General features: G+C 48.6%; 1 protein-coding gene across 1 annotated transcript in view; it reads left to right on the top strand.

The window, feature by feature from the left end:
* EHF (ETS homologous factor) overlaps positions 1-18,098 on the top strand; it is a 161,308-nt gene that overhangs the window by 114,695 nt on the left and 28,515 nt on the right. Inside the window, exon 4 of the mRNA XM_068261473.1 lies at positions 13,685-13,744. Coding sequence (XP_068117574.1) covers positions 13,685-13,744 — 60 coding nt within the window. The remainder of the gene's footprint in view (positions 1-13,684; positions 13,745-18,098) is intronic.

Here is an 18,098-nt window from a genome sequence, read left to right on the forward strand (position 1 = left end):
TCACTATCTAGCTGGGGGGCACCTGTCACTATCTAGCTGGGGGAGGCACCTGTCACTATCTAACTTGGGGGGGCACCTGTCACTATCTAACTGGGGGGGCACCTGTCACTATCTAAGTGGGGGGCACCTGTCACTATCTAAGTGGGGGGCACCTGTCACTATCTAGCTGGGGTGGCGGCACCTGTCACTATCTAAGTGGGGGGCACCTGTCACTATCTAGCTGGGGGGGGGGGGGCACCTGTCACTATCTAAGTGGGGGGAACCTGTCACTATCTAGCTAGGGGGGTGCTCCTGTCACTATCTAAGTGGGGTGCTCCTGTCACTATCTAAGTGGGGGGCACCTGTCACTATCTAAGTGGGGGGCACCTGTCACTATCTAAGTGGGGGGCACCTGTCACTATCTAAGTGGGGGGCACCTGTCACTATCTAAGTGGGGGGCACCTGTCACTATCTAACTGGGGGGGGTGCTCCTGTCACTATCTAGCCTGGGGGGGTGCTCCTGTCACTATCTAGCCTGGGGGGGTGCTCCTGTCACTATCTACCCTGGGGGGGTGCTCCTGTCACTATCTAGCCTGGGGGGGTGCTCCTGTCACTATCTAGCTGGGGGGACACCTGTCACTACCTCAACTGGGGGGACACCTGTCACCTGGCATTTCAGCCCACACATCATCCCCAATCCGGCCCAAAACACAATTGCCTGGCACAGCAGCCAGTAGAGGAGAATTTAGAAGCCAGGTGAGAGGTGTCTACCATATTAAAGGGGCATTCTGCTTATTTATGTGAAATGCTGTCTATTTATGTGCCTCATGACTGCTGAATTTGTCGTGTTGGGGGCCTCATGATTGCTGAATTTGTCTTGTTGGGGGCCTCATGATTTGTTGGGGGCATCACGATTGCTGAATTTGTCTTGTTGGGGGCCTCTAGATTGCTGAATGTGTCTTGTTGGGGGGTATCAGTGAATAATGGCGCACAGTGCCTATGCATAGAAATGGCGCCGCATTAAAAAGATACGCTTATCGCTATTTATCGTTAGTACTGCATAATAATGGCGCACAGGGAAAAAAGAAGAAAAACGGCACACACTAACGTTATTTATCAATAGTGGCACACACTAACGTTATTTATCAATAGTGGCTGTCACGATCTGTGACGATAGGTGGACGCAGAGAGTGTCTGATTACCGGTAATCTGCAGTATCACCGGCACACAGACGTATATCTGATTATGGGTGAGCTGCAGTCTCACCGACAATCCGATATATAAACTAACCCCTGCCCACTCAAGGTGTATAGTGATTGGTGCAACAGTAATAGGCACTACGCAGTGGCGAGACACACTGCTAGCGGCAAACTTCCGTCCAGCGGCAAGGGCCCGCTGGAGGAGGATAGTGAAACAAGCAAAATTCGGCAACAGAGTATCAATACAGCAAGGTACAGAATCAGGAGGCTAGGACGGAGTCTAATAACGAGCCGGGGTTCGGCAACAGGAGATCGGAATATCAAGGTACAGTATCACAGATCAGAGGCGAAAACGAGAGGTACAGCAAGGTCGGCAACAGGAGATCAGATTGGCAAAAGTACAAGAGGATTAGGCAAGAGCAAGGTCAAGAACGAGCAAAAAGGTCAAAGGCACAGATAAATCACAATGGTATGTTTCTTCCAGTACTTATATATTGGCAGTACCAATATATAAGTATACTGTGGATCCGAGAGCTAACACAGGTGTGATCGCTACAGCGGACACAGAATACTGACAGTCTGCTGCTTAAATGCAGACTGTCACTTCAGCAAACTCCACCCCCCCGATGATGTCAGGAAGGAGGCGGCAACTGTCCCGGCAGCCTGCTCATGTGATTTTCCTCCTCAGGGCATAAAGGGCGTGACGCTCCGTGCGTGCGCGCGTTGCCCTGCCCTGCTGAGACATGCTCCTGGTGGTACGCTGAGCGGAGGAGGATGCCGCCGGGACAGACCGGAAGTTCGGGGTCCCGATGACGTCAGCCGCGAGCGCGGCGTTCGCACTACCGCTGGCGGTGGGGATGAGTCCATGCCTGACATTACCCCTCCCCTGAGGCGTGGTCTCCGAACGCGCCAATGAAGGTCTATCAGGGTTTGTATCATGAAATTCCCGTATGAGTTCCTGTGCATGAAATTGATGTGCTGGTACCCAGGATCTCTCCTCCGGACCATAACCCTTCCAATGAACCAGATACTGAAGAGAATTCTGAACAAACCGGGAATCCAGAATTCTCTCAACCTCATACTCAGGTTCACCGTCAAGTCAACAAGCACAGGAGGGGGACCAGAGTCCACCTGTACTGCGGGTTTCAGCAATGACACATGAAATGTTCTTACTCCCCGCATTGACTGAGGTAATGTCACTTGATAAGATACCCTATTGATCATTTTGGCTACAGGATATGGACCTATAAATTTAGGTCCAAGTTTAGCTGATGACTGTCGTAAGGCGATATGCCGAGTGGAGATCCAGACAAGATCTCCGGGAGAGAACTCCCACTCAGGAGAACGCCTTCGGTCAGCCTGTTGTTTCTGGGCCGAGACTGTTTTCCTTAAATTATTATTAACCTCCCTCCAAAGAGTTCTTAGCGTCTCTTGCCAGACCTCTAGGGCAGGAAAAGGTGAGGACCTGACAGGGAGTGATGAAAACCTTGGTGACCTTCCATTGACAATTTGAAAAGGTGAAAACCCAGAGGAAGAACTCCGAAGATTATTATGGGCAAATTCAGAATATGGTAAGTACTGAACCCACTCTGTTTGATTGTCTGCCACATAACATCGGAGGTATTGTTCCAAGGACTGATTCATTCTCTCCGTTTGCCCATTAGTTTGGGGATGAAACCCAGATGAAAAGGAGAGGGTGATCCCTAATGCCTTGCAAAATTCTCTCCAGAATTCTGAAATGAACTGCACCCCCCTGTCAGATACTATGTTCTCAGGAACCCCGTGAAGACGAAGAATGTGGATTACGAAAAGATCTGCAAGTTCTTTAGCGGAAGGAAGTTTCTTCAAAGGTACAAAATGAGCCATCTTAGAGAATCGGTCCACAATGACCCAAATCACCGTATTACCGTCCGAGGGTGGTAATTCCCCCACAAAATCCATGGATACATGAGTCCAGGGCTCGGAGGGTATAGGCAGCGGCTGGAGGGTACCCATCGGAGATACACGTGAGGGTTTACTCCGTGAGCACACTGAACAAGACACAACAAAATCCTCAACATCACTCCTCCACGAAGGCCACCAGACGCTCCTGGACAATAATTCTCTAGTTCGAGCCACTCCAGGGTGACCAGCTAGCTTATGAGCATGAAAGAATTGAAGTATTTGTAATCTGAACTGTAACGGTACAAACATGAGGTCAGACGGTTTCCCTACTGGACTATCCTGTTGGTAGGGAAGCAGGACAGAGGCAATATCCCTCATAGAGTCTATACTGGCTACGACAATTTTCTCAGATAAAATTGGATCTGGTTCGGAGGGCAGTACTGATTCAATGTCAAAACATCGTGAAAGAGCATCAGCCTTGATATTTTTGCTTCCAGGTTTAAACGTGATGATGAAATCAAACCTAGAAAAGAATAAAGACCACCGTGCCTGCCTGGGATTTAACCTCTTAGCCCCCTTCAGATATTCCAGGTTCTTATGATCCGTATAGACCGTAATCACATGTTCCGCCCCCTCCAGCCAGTGTCGCCACTCCTCAAAAGCCAACTTCACGGCTAATAGCTCCCTGTTCCCGATATCGTAATTCCTCTCTGCCTCAGAACATTTTTTCGAAAAAAACGCGCAAGGGTGAAGTCTCCCTTGTGATCCGGAGTACTGTGACAAGACTGCCCCAACCCCGATCTCTGATGCGTCTACCTCCACTATGAATGGCCTGGACGAATCGACATGGTGCAAAATGGGGGCCGAACAAAAGGCAGTTTTAAGACTCGTAAAAGCAGAAATGGCTTCGGGAGACCAACTGCTAACATTAGCCCCTTTCTTAGTCATGTCAGTGAGGGGAGCTACCAGAGCGGAGTACCCCTTTATAAATTTCCTGTAATAGTTAGCAAACCCCAGAAAACGTTGTAAAGCTTTTAGACCAACTGGTTGCGGCCAGTCCAAAACTGCCGCAACTTTACTGCTATCCATAGCTAACCCAGATCTGGAAATGATATAGCCAAGAAATGGGACTTCATTGACTTCAAACAAACATTTCTCCAACTTGGCATATAATGAATTCTCCCGTAACTTTTGTAATACATACTGGACCTGAGATCTATGTTCCCTGATATTGCGAGAAAAAATCAGAATGTCGTCCAAATAAACGACCACAAATTTCCCTACCACCTCCCTAAAAATGTCATTAACTAATTCTTGGAAAACAGCGGGGGCATTACACAGACCAAAGGGCATGACTAGGTACTCGTAATGCCCATCCTGAGTATTAAATGCCGTCTTCCATTCGTCACCCTGTCTAATTCTGACCAGATTGTAAGCTCCCCTGAGATCTAGTTTAGTAAAGATCTGGGCACCTGTGACCTGAGAAAAAAGATCATCAATCAGGGGGAGTGGGTATCGGTTCTTTATCGTTATGGCATTAAGAGCTCGATAGTCGATGCAGGGACGCAGCCCCCCATCTTTTTTCTTTACGAAGAAAAATCCTGCCCCCGCGGGTGATCTAGAGGGTCTAATGAACCCCTTATCTAAGTTTTCCTGAATGTACTCCCTCATGGCCACCTTTTCGGGTCCCGTGAGATTATAAAGATGACCTCTAGGGGGCATGGTTCCTGGTCTAAGCTCGATTGGACAGTCATAAGGCCTATGAGGTGGTAGTGAATCGGCCGATCGTGGACAAAACACATCAGCGAAGGAGCTATAAGGCTGAGGTAAACCTTGAGGGGTTAATTGAGTGGAACGAAGAGGGCATTTTGATATGCAGTGCTTCTGACAGTAGGTTGACCAAGACAGCAACTGACCAGAAGACCAATCAATCTGTGGAGAATGTAACCGTAACCAGGGAAGGCCCAATATAATCGAGCAAGAAGGCATTCTGATAAGGTAAAATCGTAATTTTTCACAATGTAAAACCCCAACGGTGCAGATTAATTCAGGAGTGATAGAGACAGGTTGACTATCTTGTAATGGGGAATCGTCGATTGCAGTGACTATGATACGTTTCTCAAGAGGAACCACCGGTATGCCTAATTTAAGTGCTAAATTATAATCCATAAAATTGGCTGCAGCGCCCGTATCAATAAAAGCCTGCAGTGCAATGTCTTGTTTGTCCCAAGAAATGGAAATGGGAAATAAGATTTTATCTTTTGGAGGTACGGAATTCTCGCCCAGGGTAGTACCCCCGACTAACCCTAGGCGGAGAAGTTTTCCGGCTTCTTGGAACAAACAGAGGCAATATGACCCTTGTCCCCACAATATAAGCACAGACCCTCTTTTCTCCTTCTCAATTTCTCTGTCTCGGATAATTTAGAGTGACCCAGCTGCATGGGCTCCTCAGTAGAAGAGGAAGTGGTAACACTTGTGGAAGGTTGTGAGCGCATGAAGGGTCGCTGCCTGGTAGACCTGTGAAAACGTACTCTGCGGTCTATTTTGATGGCAAGACTTATGGCCTCATCTAAAGTTCTAGGTTCAGGATGACTTAGCATTAATTCCGACACAGAATCAGACAACCCCGTTAGGAAGCGATCCAAAAGAGACTGCGCCTCCCACCTGGTAGAAAATGACCATTTGCGGAATTCCGCAGCATAGGTTTCCACTGAATTCTGACCCTGTTTGAGTCTTTTTAGTTTCCTCTCAGCTGTGGCGGAAGTATCTGGATCGTCATACACGACCGCCATGGCTTCGAAAAAAATTTCTACAGAGGTAAGAGCCTCATGACCCAAGGGTAGGCTATAGGCCCATGTCTGTGAGTCTCCTTGTAAAAGGGTTTTTATGAGCGTGACCCTTTGCAACTCAGAACCAGAGGAAATGGGACGCATTTGAAAATATAATTGACACCGATCCCGGAAATTACGGAAATCGGAGCGTTATCCTGAAAACAATTTGGGTAACGGCATTTTGGGTTCAACCGGTAATACAGGAGCGGGATTAACTGGTGCTTGCAGGTTTTGCACAACCTCAGCTAGTCGGTTAAGCTGGACCTGCTGATCTTTAACGGTCTGGTTTAATTGAGCGACGACTGTCGTCAAAGTGTTAACCTGCTGGACCAGAGCATCCATTTTTTGGTCCGCTGTACTGTCACGATCTGTGACGATAGGTGGACGCAGAGAGTGTCTGATTACCGGTAATCTGCAGTATCACCGGCACACAGACGTATATCTGATTATGGGTGAGCTGCAGTCTCACCGACAATCCGATATATAAACTAACCCCTGCCCACTCAAGGTGTATAGTGATTGGTGCAACAGTAATAGGCACTACGCAGTGGCGAGACACACTGCTAGCGGCAAACTTCCGTCCAGCGGCAAGGGCCCGCTGGAGGAGGATAGTGAAACAAGCAAAATTCGGCAACAGAGTATCAATACAGCAAGGTACAGAATCAGGAGGCTAGGACGGAGTCTAATAACGAGCCGGGGTTCGGCAACAGGAGATCGGAATATCAAGGTACAGTATCACAGATCAGAGGCGAAAACGAGAGGTACAGCAAGGTCGGCAACAGGAGATCAGATTGGCAAAAGTACAAGAGGATTAGGCAAGAGCAAGGTCAAGAACGAGCAAAAAGGTCAAAGGCACAGATAAATCACAATGGTATGTTTCTTCCAGTACTTATATATTGGCAGTACCAATATATAAGTATACTGTGGATCCGAGAGCTAACACAGGTGTGATCGCTACAGCGGACACAGAATACTGACAGTCTGCTGCTTAAATGCAGACTGTCACTTCAGCAAACTCCACCCCCCCCGATGATGTCAGGAAGGAGGCGGCAACTGTCCCGGCAGCCTGCTCATGTGATTTTCCTCCTCAGGGCATAAAGGGCGTGACGCTCCGTGCGTGCGCGCGTTGCCCTGCCCTGCTGAGACATGCTCCTGGTGGTACGCTGAGCGGAGGAGGATGCCGCCGGGACAGACCGGAAATTCGGGGTCCCGATGACGTCAGCCGCGAGCGCGGCGTTCGCACTACCGCTGGCGGTGGGGGTGAGTCCATGCCTGACAGTGGCACACACTAACGTTATTTATCAATAGTGGCACACACTAACGTTATTTATCAATAGTGGCACACACTAACGTTATTTATCAATAGCGCCCTACATAAGCCAAACTGCAGAAGTTATTAAACTGCAAAATGATGAATGGATTTAATGTAACACTGTCAAGGTTAGGGTTAGGCACCACCAGGGGGGTGGTTAGGGTTAGGCACCACCAGGGGGGTGGTTAGGGTTAGGCACCACCAGGGGGGTGGTTAGGGTTAGGCACCACCAGGGGGGTGGTTAGGGTTAGGCACCACCAGGGGGGTGGTTAGGGTTAGGCACCACTGGGGGTGGTTAGGGTTAGGCACCACCAGGGGGGTGGTTAGGGTTAGGCACCACCAGGGGGGTGGTTAGGGTTAGGCACCACCGGGGGGTTAGGCACCACCAGAGGGGGGGGGTTAGGGTTAGGCACCACCAGGGGGGGGTTAGGGTTAGGCACCACCGGGGGGTTTAGGGGTTAGGGATAGGTACAGAGAGGGTTCTGTGTGTTAACGCTAAATAACAATAAGGCTTTAACGCCAAATAACAATAAGGCTTTAACGCTAAATAACAATAAGGCTTTAACGTTAAATAGCGATAAGCGGCAAACGGATTAGCGGCAACACTGTGCGCCATTATTCACAGGCGCCATTTTCAGATGGATGCTGTTGGGGGCCTCATGATTGCTAAATTTGTCTTGTTGGGGGCATCATGATTGCTGAATTTGTCTTGTTGGGGGCCTCATGATTTGTTGGGGGCCTCATGATTGCTGAATTTGTCTTGTTGGGGGTCACATGATTGCGAACTCTGAGACTATGGAAAAGCTGAATCGTCATCATGAGACAATAGCATTAAACCTACTTTTTTAGCTTTTTAAAACGGAAAATAAAACTGGGAGGTTTTTTTAAAAAAAAACCACATTTTTCAGGAGTAGGATGGATGAAATTGTTTATCTTCACAGTTTATTTTCAACTTGGATTTTCCATAATGTTCATGTATGAGTTAAAACGTTTGTATGTAGTTTAAATTGCGGTTGCCACTTTGCGATAAGTGACTTTTGGGTTGCAGTTTGGACACTCGGCCTCCAAAAGGTTCACCACCACTGTCCTAATCTAATGTCCCACATTGCTAAGTTCATGTAAATTTGTCTCCACCCGTGGCCACACCCGCATTCTGGTCCATGGCCACACCCATTTTTCGACGCGCGCCGCTCAATGGACCCCTCATGTTTTCTGGCGCGCGTAACTTCACCATTATTTTAAATTGCATTTTGTGAAAAGTGCTGCCAATCTAATTATCCTTTAATTGCATTTTTTCCGGAGGGGGGGGGGGGGGGGCTCTAGCAAGAACCTTCGGCCCTTCACCATGGGGTCTGAAAAAAAAATGGCCCTCCATGCCCATGAAGTTGGACAGCACTGCTTTAAGGGATGCGCACATCCTGTCAGAGTAATTTATTTTACCACCATATCTGTAGTTAACACACCCAAGGGCCCACATGCTGTATAAATCTCAGTGTAGGTTGGATTTCCTCGTTCTGCTCAGCTGGTGGAACACACCACCATGGCTGGAGGCCTACATTGTACTCCACATGACTTCCTCCTTGGCATGTGCACAGTCCACAAAAACCACCCAAGCAAATATTTGCAAGCAAACGCAAGACTGATGCACCCACCAGCCCGCAAGTTCTCTCCCCTGCAGGTTTTATCTGTTTAACTAATTAATACTAAGAGTTCATACAGGTACAAATAGTGGGTGACTGTTTAGAGCAGCGGCTACCCCAGATCTCTGCTAAAAGTCAGCTCTATACAGGCTAATGGCGGGAGCCTGGAGAGCAGGACTGAGAGCCAATCAGCTGGAATCTTGCTGCATGATCAGTATGAGACCCAATCACAATGATCGTAATAAAAGGTTTCCAAACACTGTCTGGAAGCTGTATGTTTGAATGTTGAGCAGTAGATGCAATGTCCCTGTGCAGTGGCATATGTAGAGGGGTGCAGCCATGGCTCTTGCCGCTCAGCAGATCGTTCATAAACAGCCTTATCAGTCCGCCGACAGCGCGTACACACGCACTACTGTCGGCTAAAATACCGCCAAGCGGGAGGGTTCGGCGGACCCGTCATTGCCGCTGGTAGTGCGTTTGTAAGCACCTTAAAGAACAAGCGACACCCATGCTAACCTAGAAATAAAAAACACATATATAAGTAGATAAATACTACTTCTACTTACATAACAGATGTATTGTGCTATCCACGTAATGATTCCTGTGAATTTTATAAAGGAAAAGCAGAGAATCCTATTCTAGGCAGTGGCCATCTTGCCAAGCTAATGCTGACATCATTTCCTCCCTGACTCTTGTTTCCCCCCCTCCCCCTCCCTTCTCTTGCTCATTGTGTATTCATTAGCTGCCCTCCTCCCAGAGTCTTCAGACACTCCCACTGAGGTGTATACTAGCAACTGCACTGTCTTTTTTTTATTTACATATCCAATCACTGAGTCACCTCAGCCTTGCTTGTAAACACAAGTGATCAGAGGGTGTTTCTGATAAGCAGCTAGGCAGGGAAATAAATGGAAGAGGAGGAATATATTGTAGATAAAAAGAACTCCCAGCATGCAACTCTTTGGCACTGTTTGGCACTAGGGCCAGTGCTCCTAAAGTATGTGATAACTCCAAACCATAACAGCAGAAAAAGTTTTGCAAGTTTTGAATGCAGGATTAGCACTTAATACACTCAGATCAGTTGCTGTTGAAATTTGATTTTTATGGTGACAATACCGCTTTAAAGCAGCGCTTTACTGGGGATAGCCCTGTCACTTGGCTGTCCCCTGCAGTGGCAAGAAAAAGGATTGCTCTCATAGGCTGACGCCTATTAGAAACGATCATGCTGATTGGATCGGGGGGTGGGGGGGGGGGATAGAAAAAGAAAAAAAAGGGCAATTTTATTTTAAAAAAAAATTAAATTAATGATAATAAAAAAAAAGAAAAGAAAACTGCAGCAGCAATCAGGTGCCACCAACAGAAAGCTCTGGTAGTGGCGAGAAGTGCAGTGAGCTAAATTGTGAAAAACAGTATACAAACGAAGGTTGCGCATACACACACAACTATTGCTATGTGTGCTTAATAATTTATAAAAAGTTCACATGAATCATAAAACATCCGCCTAAAGCCTTCTATAAGAATCTTCAGAGGTGAGTCAACTGGTCTTCCTATCACCTTCACCAACACCCTGTGAGCAGACACTCACCGGATATATAGACCTCCACTCAGGTCTATTCAAGCCTTGGGACACTTTTGGCCGTCCCCCACCACACCAGAACGAACAGTCGCCTCCTTGATCTTTACAGCAGATGCATCTCCATAAGACCTCAAAATAAATGCCTCACATAGCGTGATACCGTAACAATTTATTAAAAGGTTAAAAGCAATTACACTCACAGATTGTCTTCTTTGTAATACAGCGTAGAGTTTGAATACGGGCTCTCCCCCGTTTAGTAGGGCCCCGGCTGGCACTTGTAGTTCCTAGGCTGCTGGTAGAGTGGCGTGCACTTCCAATCCCAAACCTCAGCGCCGCTCGTCCGCCCGCACTCGTCTTGGCTTTCACTTCCTTGTCCCAGACCCCGCCTTACATGTTTCGTCGTTATGACTCATCAGAAGCTGAGATCATGGTAGGTATGAAAGCCATTAAATACTCCCGTCGTCCCTCCCTCAGGAAGCCCTTCCTCCCACCTAATGTGCGTTCCATTGTAACACACTCCCTCCTATGAATCCTCTACTAGCGATTGGGTCCCAGCAGGAGGGATACACCCACTATTCTAAACCGTCCAATAGAAGACCAATGGCAGAATAATCACCCACCCCACTATACCTCTGCGCATGATCCCTTCAAAACTACGTGTGCTGCGTTCCAACTCTGCGCTCCACCATAATATACTCCATCCAGATGCTAAAAAGTAACAGTCACCTGGAGAAAAAACAGCGCGATACCTACCTCATACTCTCCCTGCCCTAATCTCATCCGCATAACACGTAATAGGGACCTTTTTATGCAAGCGCAACGCTATTTTCAACCTCCAATTCTGTCCCCACTATAAGTTACAGAATGAGTAAAAAGACATAAGACTCACTAAAAAATTAGAAAAAATTAAAAATTGGTCAAATTAAAACAGGTCAGTGCCCAGCCATACGGGGGAGACTCCGTTTACAGGGCAACCATCATTTTTAATACATTATAGCACAAATCCATATAAGCACATAAACTTATCCATTTCATAATGACAGTGCTATTCTAGCTTACAACTAGTCATTACCCATCATAAATAAATTGTGAAAAACAGCCTGGTCACTAGAAGGGTGGAAGGCTGTGGTCCTTAAGTGGTTAACTTATTTGATTTGTTTATCGTGAGGCACCTGGCTACTTAAATATTTTTATTGGGAGGCAAGTGACTACTTGATTCTTTTATCTGGAGTCATGAGGCTTGACTCACAAAGTCTTGCTAATGGATAACACGACCGCGCTATGCGTTTAGCACGCAATGTGATGCGTGTGAAGGTTTATGCGCGTAAAGATTTACGTGTGCGCCCAAACACGGCAAAGTGCGCACATTACCGTGCGAACACCTTCGTTAGCGTGCACATGTAAATCCTTACGTGTGTAAACCTTCATTTGCGTCACATTGCGTGCTAAACGCATAGCGCGGTCGTGCTATGCGTTAGCGCGGCTTGGTGAATCAAGCCCATGGAAATATGATTATTTTATCTGGAATCCAGTGACTATTTTTTTATTTAACTGAAAGGCACATGGCTACCTGATTCTAATTGGGGACCATGGAGGCACAATGTCAGTGTTTGCCATAGGCCCTGTATTACCCAGATACGCCCCTGTTCCTGTTACATTTCCTCACAATCTTCTACAATGTTTCTGACTTACTGTCACCCAGTTTTTGCAGTTTGACAGCTTTTTCCCAATGCTATGACCTGCAGAAGACACAGCAACTGCCCCCCTAGCACAGGGGTCAGGAGCCTCTTTGGCTGAGAGAGAAATAGAAGCCACATATTTCAAAATGTAATTCCATGAGAGCCATACACTATGTTTTTAAACTGGGACAGTGCGCAGCAGAGGGCTCATATCCTTGTTGCCGTAGTGATGTGTATACAGTTGATCCTCCAGGCAGCGTAAGTGTCAGACACGTCTTCAGCTTCTCTTGGGTTTCAGCAGCATCAGCAATTTCCCCGAGAGCCAGACAGGAGAAATACTGACTAACAGCTTGTACCATTAGCTAGCTAACTTGGGGGTTGATTCACTTTGTAGGGCGAGATCCCCGCACTTTGCCTTTTCAAAATCTGACTTGTGCTGCCACACTAAGCTGCACTTCTTCAGCAGCGTAGCTTAGTGAATCAACCCCCAATGGTGAGCCAGATGCAGCCATCAAAAGAGTCACATCAGAATCAGAATCAGAATCAGAATCAATTTATTTTCGCCAAGTAAGTTTGCACCTACAAGGAATTTGTCTTGGCAGTTGCTTAACAAAAACAAACAAAAACAATACAAGGACAGACAGTGTGAATATTACAAGTTAAGGACATTATAAGTATAGTGGCAGTAAGCAATGTGAGAATTGTTCATGTTTAGTTCTGTGCTGATTACTTTCAGTCCTAGCAGCTCTAACGTGGTTCAGCATTAAGTATGGCTACCGCTTGAGGAAAAAAAACTGTTCCTGTGTCTCCCGAGCCATAGGTTCCCTGCCCCTGCCCTAAAGCCTCATACACAGATACAAGGACCGTCGGCCGGGAGAAATGCAGATAGGGTGAAGGGGCTGACGGCCGAGGGAGTGGAGTGACCCTAAAGACAATGACTCCGGCCAGATCTCGGCTGAGTCCATCTGCTAGGTGGACCACTCGTCAATGTGTTGAGGAAAATTGGGGGCCACTGTATACATGCTTGTTTTTTGGGTAGAGGCGGCCCTGACCAACCACCTAAGCTGAGAACTATCTAGGCATGAAGCTTAAGAATACACCATCAGGGCCAGGGCCGGATTTACCATAAGCCACTAAAGGCACATGCCTACAGGCGCCTGATAATGGAAAGGTGGCTCATTCCCCTACCCAAGTGCCTCCCTCCTTCGCTATGCAGAGTCCTGATCAGAGTGTAAATGAGAGATTACTCACCTGACTCTCAGCATTCCACTGTCAAGAACTCCCTTCAACTTGGGGCACGGTAGCTCTGGCTACTAAATGACACCTGTAGATACCTACGCTGGGCAAGGGGAATAAGGGAGAGGTGACTTGCTGTGCGGTGCGGCGGGGGTTTGTAGGTTCATGGAGGGCGGAGCCTAGGGTGCCAGGACATCTGTGCCTATAGGCTCCTGAGATGTGATCAAGACTCTAACTCCAAAAAAGTGATAAAGATTGTTAATGTCATGCTTCACCTGTGCTTGGACAGGTATCTTTTTGTTGGTGCACAATTAGGGTATTACGATAAATCTGTCAATTTCCATCTTACAGGTCAGTATGGCAGCCAGATGCTCCAGTCTCTCAATGTCGTCATCAAGACAGAACAAACAGGTATGATGACTACCTATCATGTGTACAACAACCAGTTCAGTGTGACGTCTCTCTGTGAGTGAGGGGCAGATGGACACTCAGAGCCGGGACAAGGTCCTCCAGCACCCAAGGCTGAGACACCAAAGTGCACCCCCCCATCCCTCCCACCCCAGCCACCACACACTGATTGCTATTACACTAAGAGGCCCCTCCCCATCCCTCCCACCCCAGCCGCCACACACTGATTGCTATTACACTAAGAGGCCCCTCCATCCCTCCCACCCCAGCCTTCACACACTGATTGCTATTATACTAAGAGGCCCCTCCATCCCTTCCACCCCAGCCGTCACACACTGATTGCTATTACACTAAGAGGCCCCTCCCTCCCTCCCACCCCAGCAGTCACACACTGATTGCTATTACACTAAGAGGCCCCTCCTCCATCCTTCCCACCCCAGCCATCACACACTGATTGCTATTACACTAAGAGGCCCCTCCATCCCTCCCACCCCAGCCATCACACACTGATTGCTATTACACTAAGAGGCCCCTCCCTCATCCCTCCCACCCCAGCCATCACACACTGATTGCTATTAGACTAAGAGGCCCCTCCCCCATCCCTCCCACCCCAGCCATCACACACTGATTGCTATTACACTAAGAGGCCCCTCCATCCCTCCCACCACAGCCGTCACACACTGATTGCTATTACACTAAGAGGCCCCTCCCCCATCCCTCCCACCCCAGCCGTCACACACTGATTGCTATTACACTAAGAGGCCCCTCCATCCCTCCCACCACAGCCGTCACACACTGATTGCTATTACACTAAGAGGCCCCTCCTCCATCCCTCCCACCCCAGCCATCACACACTGATTGCTATTACTCTAAGAGGCCCCTCCCCATCCCTCCCACCCCAGCCATCACACACTGATTGCTATTACACTAAAAGGCCCCTCCCATCCCTCCCACCCCAGCCGTCACACACTGATTGCTATTAGACTAAGAGGCCCCTCCCCCATCCCTCCCACCCCAGCCATCACACACTGATTGCTATTACACTAAGAGGCGCCCCCATCCCTCCCACCCCAGCCGTCACACACTGATTGCTATTACACTAAGAGGCCCCTCCCCATCCCTCCCACCCCAGCCGTCACACACTGATTGCTATTACACTAAGAGGCCCCTCCTCCATCCCTCCCACCCCAGCCGTCACACACTGATTGCTATTACACTAAGAGGCCCCTCTATCCCTCCCACCCCAGCCATCACACACTGATTGCTATTACACTAAGAGGCCCCTCCCCATCCCTCCCACACTAGCCTTCACACACTGATTGCTATTACACTAAGAGGCCCCTCCTCCATCCCTCCCACCCCAGCCATCACACACTGATTGCTATTACACTAAGAGGCCCCTCCCCATCCCTCCCACCCCAGCCATCACACACTGATTGCTATTACACTAAGAGGCCCCTCCTCCATCCCTCCCACCCCAGCCATCACACACTGATTGCTATTACACTAAAGGTGGCCATACACTGGTCGATGTGCCATTAGATCGACCAGCTGACAGATCCCTATCTGATCGAATCTGATCAGATAGGGATCGTATGGCTGCCTTTACTGCAAACAGATTGTGAATCGATTTCAGCCTGAAACCGATCACAATCTGTTCAGCTGCTCCTGCCGCCTGTCCCCCCCCCCCCCCCCCCCGTATACATTACCTGAGGCTGGCTCCCGGGCGTCTTCTCCGCACTGCACCGCACCGCTGTTCTTGCTCCATCCCGGCGCTTCCTGTGTTACTCCGTGACCAGGAAGTTCAAATAGAGCGCCCTCTATTTCAACTTCCTGGTCACCGGAGTGACACAGGAAGTATAAGCGTACACTGGGACATGCGGAAATGCGGTGCAGCGAGGAGAAGAGGACCCCGGAGCCAGCTTCAGGTAATGTATACATGCTCGGATCGGGCCCGAATCGTACGCCGCAAGCGACGCGCTCCTACCGCCGGGCGATCGAGGGTAATTTCCCGCACGGCGCGATCGACGGTCCGATCCGATTTCGGGAGGGAATCGGATCGGCGGGTGCGTTTAGCGCAAGCGATTGGCAGCAGATCCGATCCCAGGATCGGATCTGCTGTCGAAACGGCCGTGAATCGAGCCAGTGTATGGCCTGCTTTAGAGGCCCCTCTACATCCCTCCCACCCCAGCCATCACACACTGATTGCTATTACACTAAAAGGCCCCTCCCATCCCTCCCACCCCAGCCGTCACACACTGATTGCTATTAGACTAAGAGGCCCCTCCCCCATCCCTCCCACCCCAGCCATCACACACTGATTGCTATTACACTAAGAGGACCCTCCTCCATCCCTCCCACCCCAGCCGTCAAACACTGATTGCAATAAGATTAAAGTGCGCCCCCAACTCCTTAATATCTAGTTATCTGGCTTGCAGTCACTGCCATGCATCCCCTTTTCTTGCTTCTCTCTGCTTCAAACACAATAGAGGAATGATACCTGAGTGAGTTGTGCGCCCCTCCTACACTGCGCCCTGAGGCTGGAGCCTCTCTCGCCTCTGCCTCGGTAACTGAGCCCCATCAGCTTTTGGTGGTACTCTGCACCGTTTCTTTCCAGTGGAGACCTACTGTAGTTGGACTATAGTGGAACCCTAACTAATAAGAAATGGCTATGCAACTCTTCCATTGCTGAGCACAGCTTCTGAGCGCAGGTGATAGGTGAAAAGGGTCAATAGTTCATAGATTTTAGCTTCTGGGACACTGAAAGACTGTGTCAGCATATGAGACACTATATCACTAAACCTTTTTTGTTTAGCTGCAGGATTCCAAAAAAGGGTTGCCCCAAAATTATTGGGCTGTCTCTATATTATTGTCATTTACTAGTTTAGCTGATTCACCTGATCACTTTCCTTTTAGTTATCATATCTGTACATCCTTTACCGTACTAGGCCCATTTTGAAGGCAGCAGTGAGCAATCCTGGTTCGTGCTGGATCATCACCATTTTACCTGCACCCTAAGACACCTCAGCCTTTATAGCTTCTCACGCACCCTCCCCCACCCCCCACCCCCCACCCCACACACACACACAAAATATTTGTAAATATTTGTAAAACATTGGACAATTCCCATTAGTTCTTGCACCAGAGGAGCTTACATTCGATTGCCCCACTGCATATACAGTATGTGGAATCTCAGTCTATTATGTTTAAATGTAGTGATGGTCATGTATAGGAGAAGTCATGGAGAAGCATGTGATTTGCAAATCTCTGATTTGCTGTGATAACATCTTGCTTTAGTACATGATCAAGACTAGCAAATCAGAGACTTACATATCTATCACCTGACCAAACTGATCACTTGCTTCTCCATGACTTCTCCTAGACACGACCATCACTAATCAGAGACTTACATATCTGTCACCTGACCACACTGATCACATGATTCTCCATGACTTCTCCTAGACACGACCATCACTAATCAGAGACTTATATATCTAGCACCTGACCAGACTGATCACATGCTTCTCCATGACTTCTGCTAGACACGACCATCACTAATCAGAGACTTGCATATCTATCACCTGACCACACTGATCACATGCTTCTCCATGACTTCTCCTAGACACGACCATCACTAATCAGAGACTTACATATCTGTCACCTGACCACACTGATCACATGTGTCTCCATGACTTCTCCTAGACATGACCATCACTAATCAGAGACTTACATATCCATCACCTGACCAGACTGATCACATGCTTCTCCATGACTTCTCCTAGACACACCATCACTAATCAGAGACTTACATATCTATCACCTGACCAGACTGATCACATGCTTCTCCATGACATCTCCTAGACACGACCATCACTAATCAGAGACTTACATATCTATCACCTGACCAGACTGATCACATGCTTCTCCATGACTTCTCCTAGACATGACCATCACTAATCAGAGACTTGCATATCTATCACCTGACCACACTGATCACATGCTTCTCCATGACTTCTCCTAGCAGGCCCGGCCCTAGACTTTTTGCCGCCTGAGGCAAAATTCAAAAAAATCGCCGCCCCCCCCCCCCCCCCAAAGCCGTGTGTGTGTGGGGGGGGCTGCCCGAGCTGGAGGGGATAGCGGGCAGGAAGGGGGTATTGGGCCTAGCGGCGGGGAGGGGGGTCGGACCCCCCCCTCCCTCGCCTGGGTCCCCCGTCCTCCGCTCCCCTCCAGCTTTAGAAGTGAGGTCGCTGGCTGCAGCTATATTGTAAGAGGCAACGGGCGGGGATCACTCACCTCTTCCTCGTTCCAGCCCGAGCCTGCGCTCCACTGACATCACTTCCTGCGGCGTAGCAGGAAG

The sequence above is a fragment of the Hyperolius riggenbachi genome, chromosome 11, assembly GCF_040937935.1.
Source record: "Hyperolius riggenbachi isolate aHypRig1 chromosome 11, aHypRig1.pri, whole genome shotgun sequence".
Lineage (NCBI taxonomy): Eukaryota > Metazoa > Chordata > Amphibia > Anura > Hyperoliidae > Hyperolius > Hyperolius riggenbachi.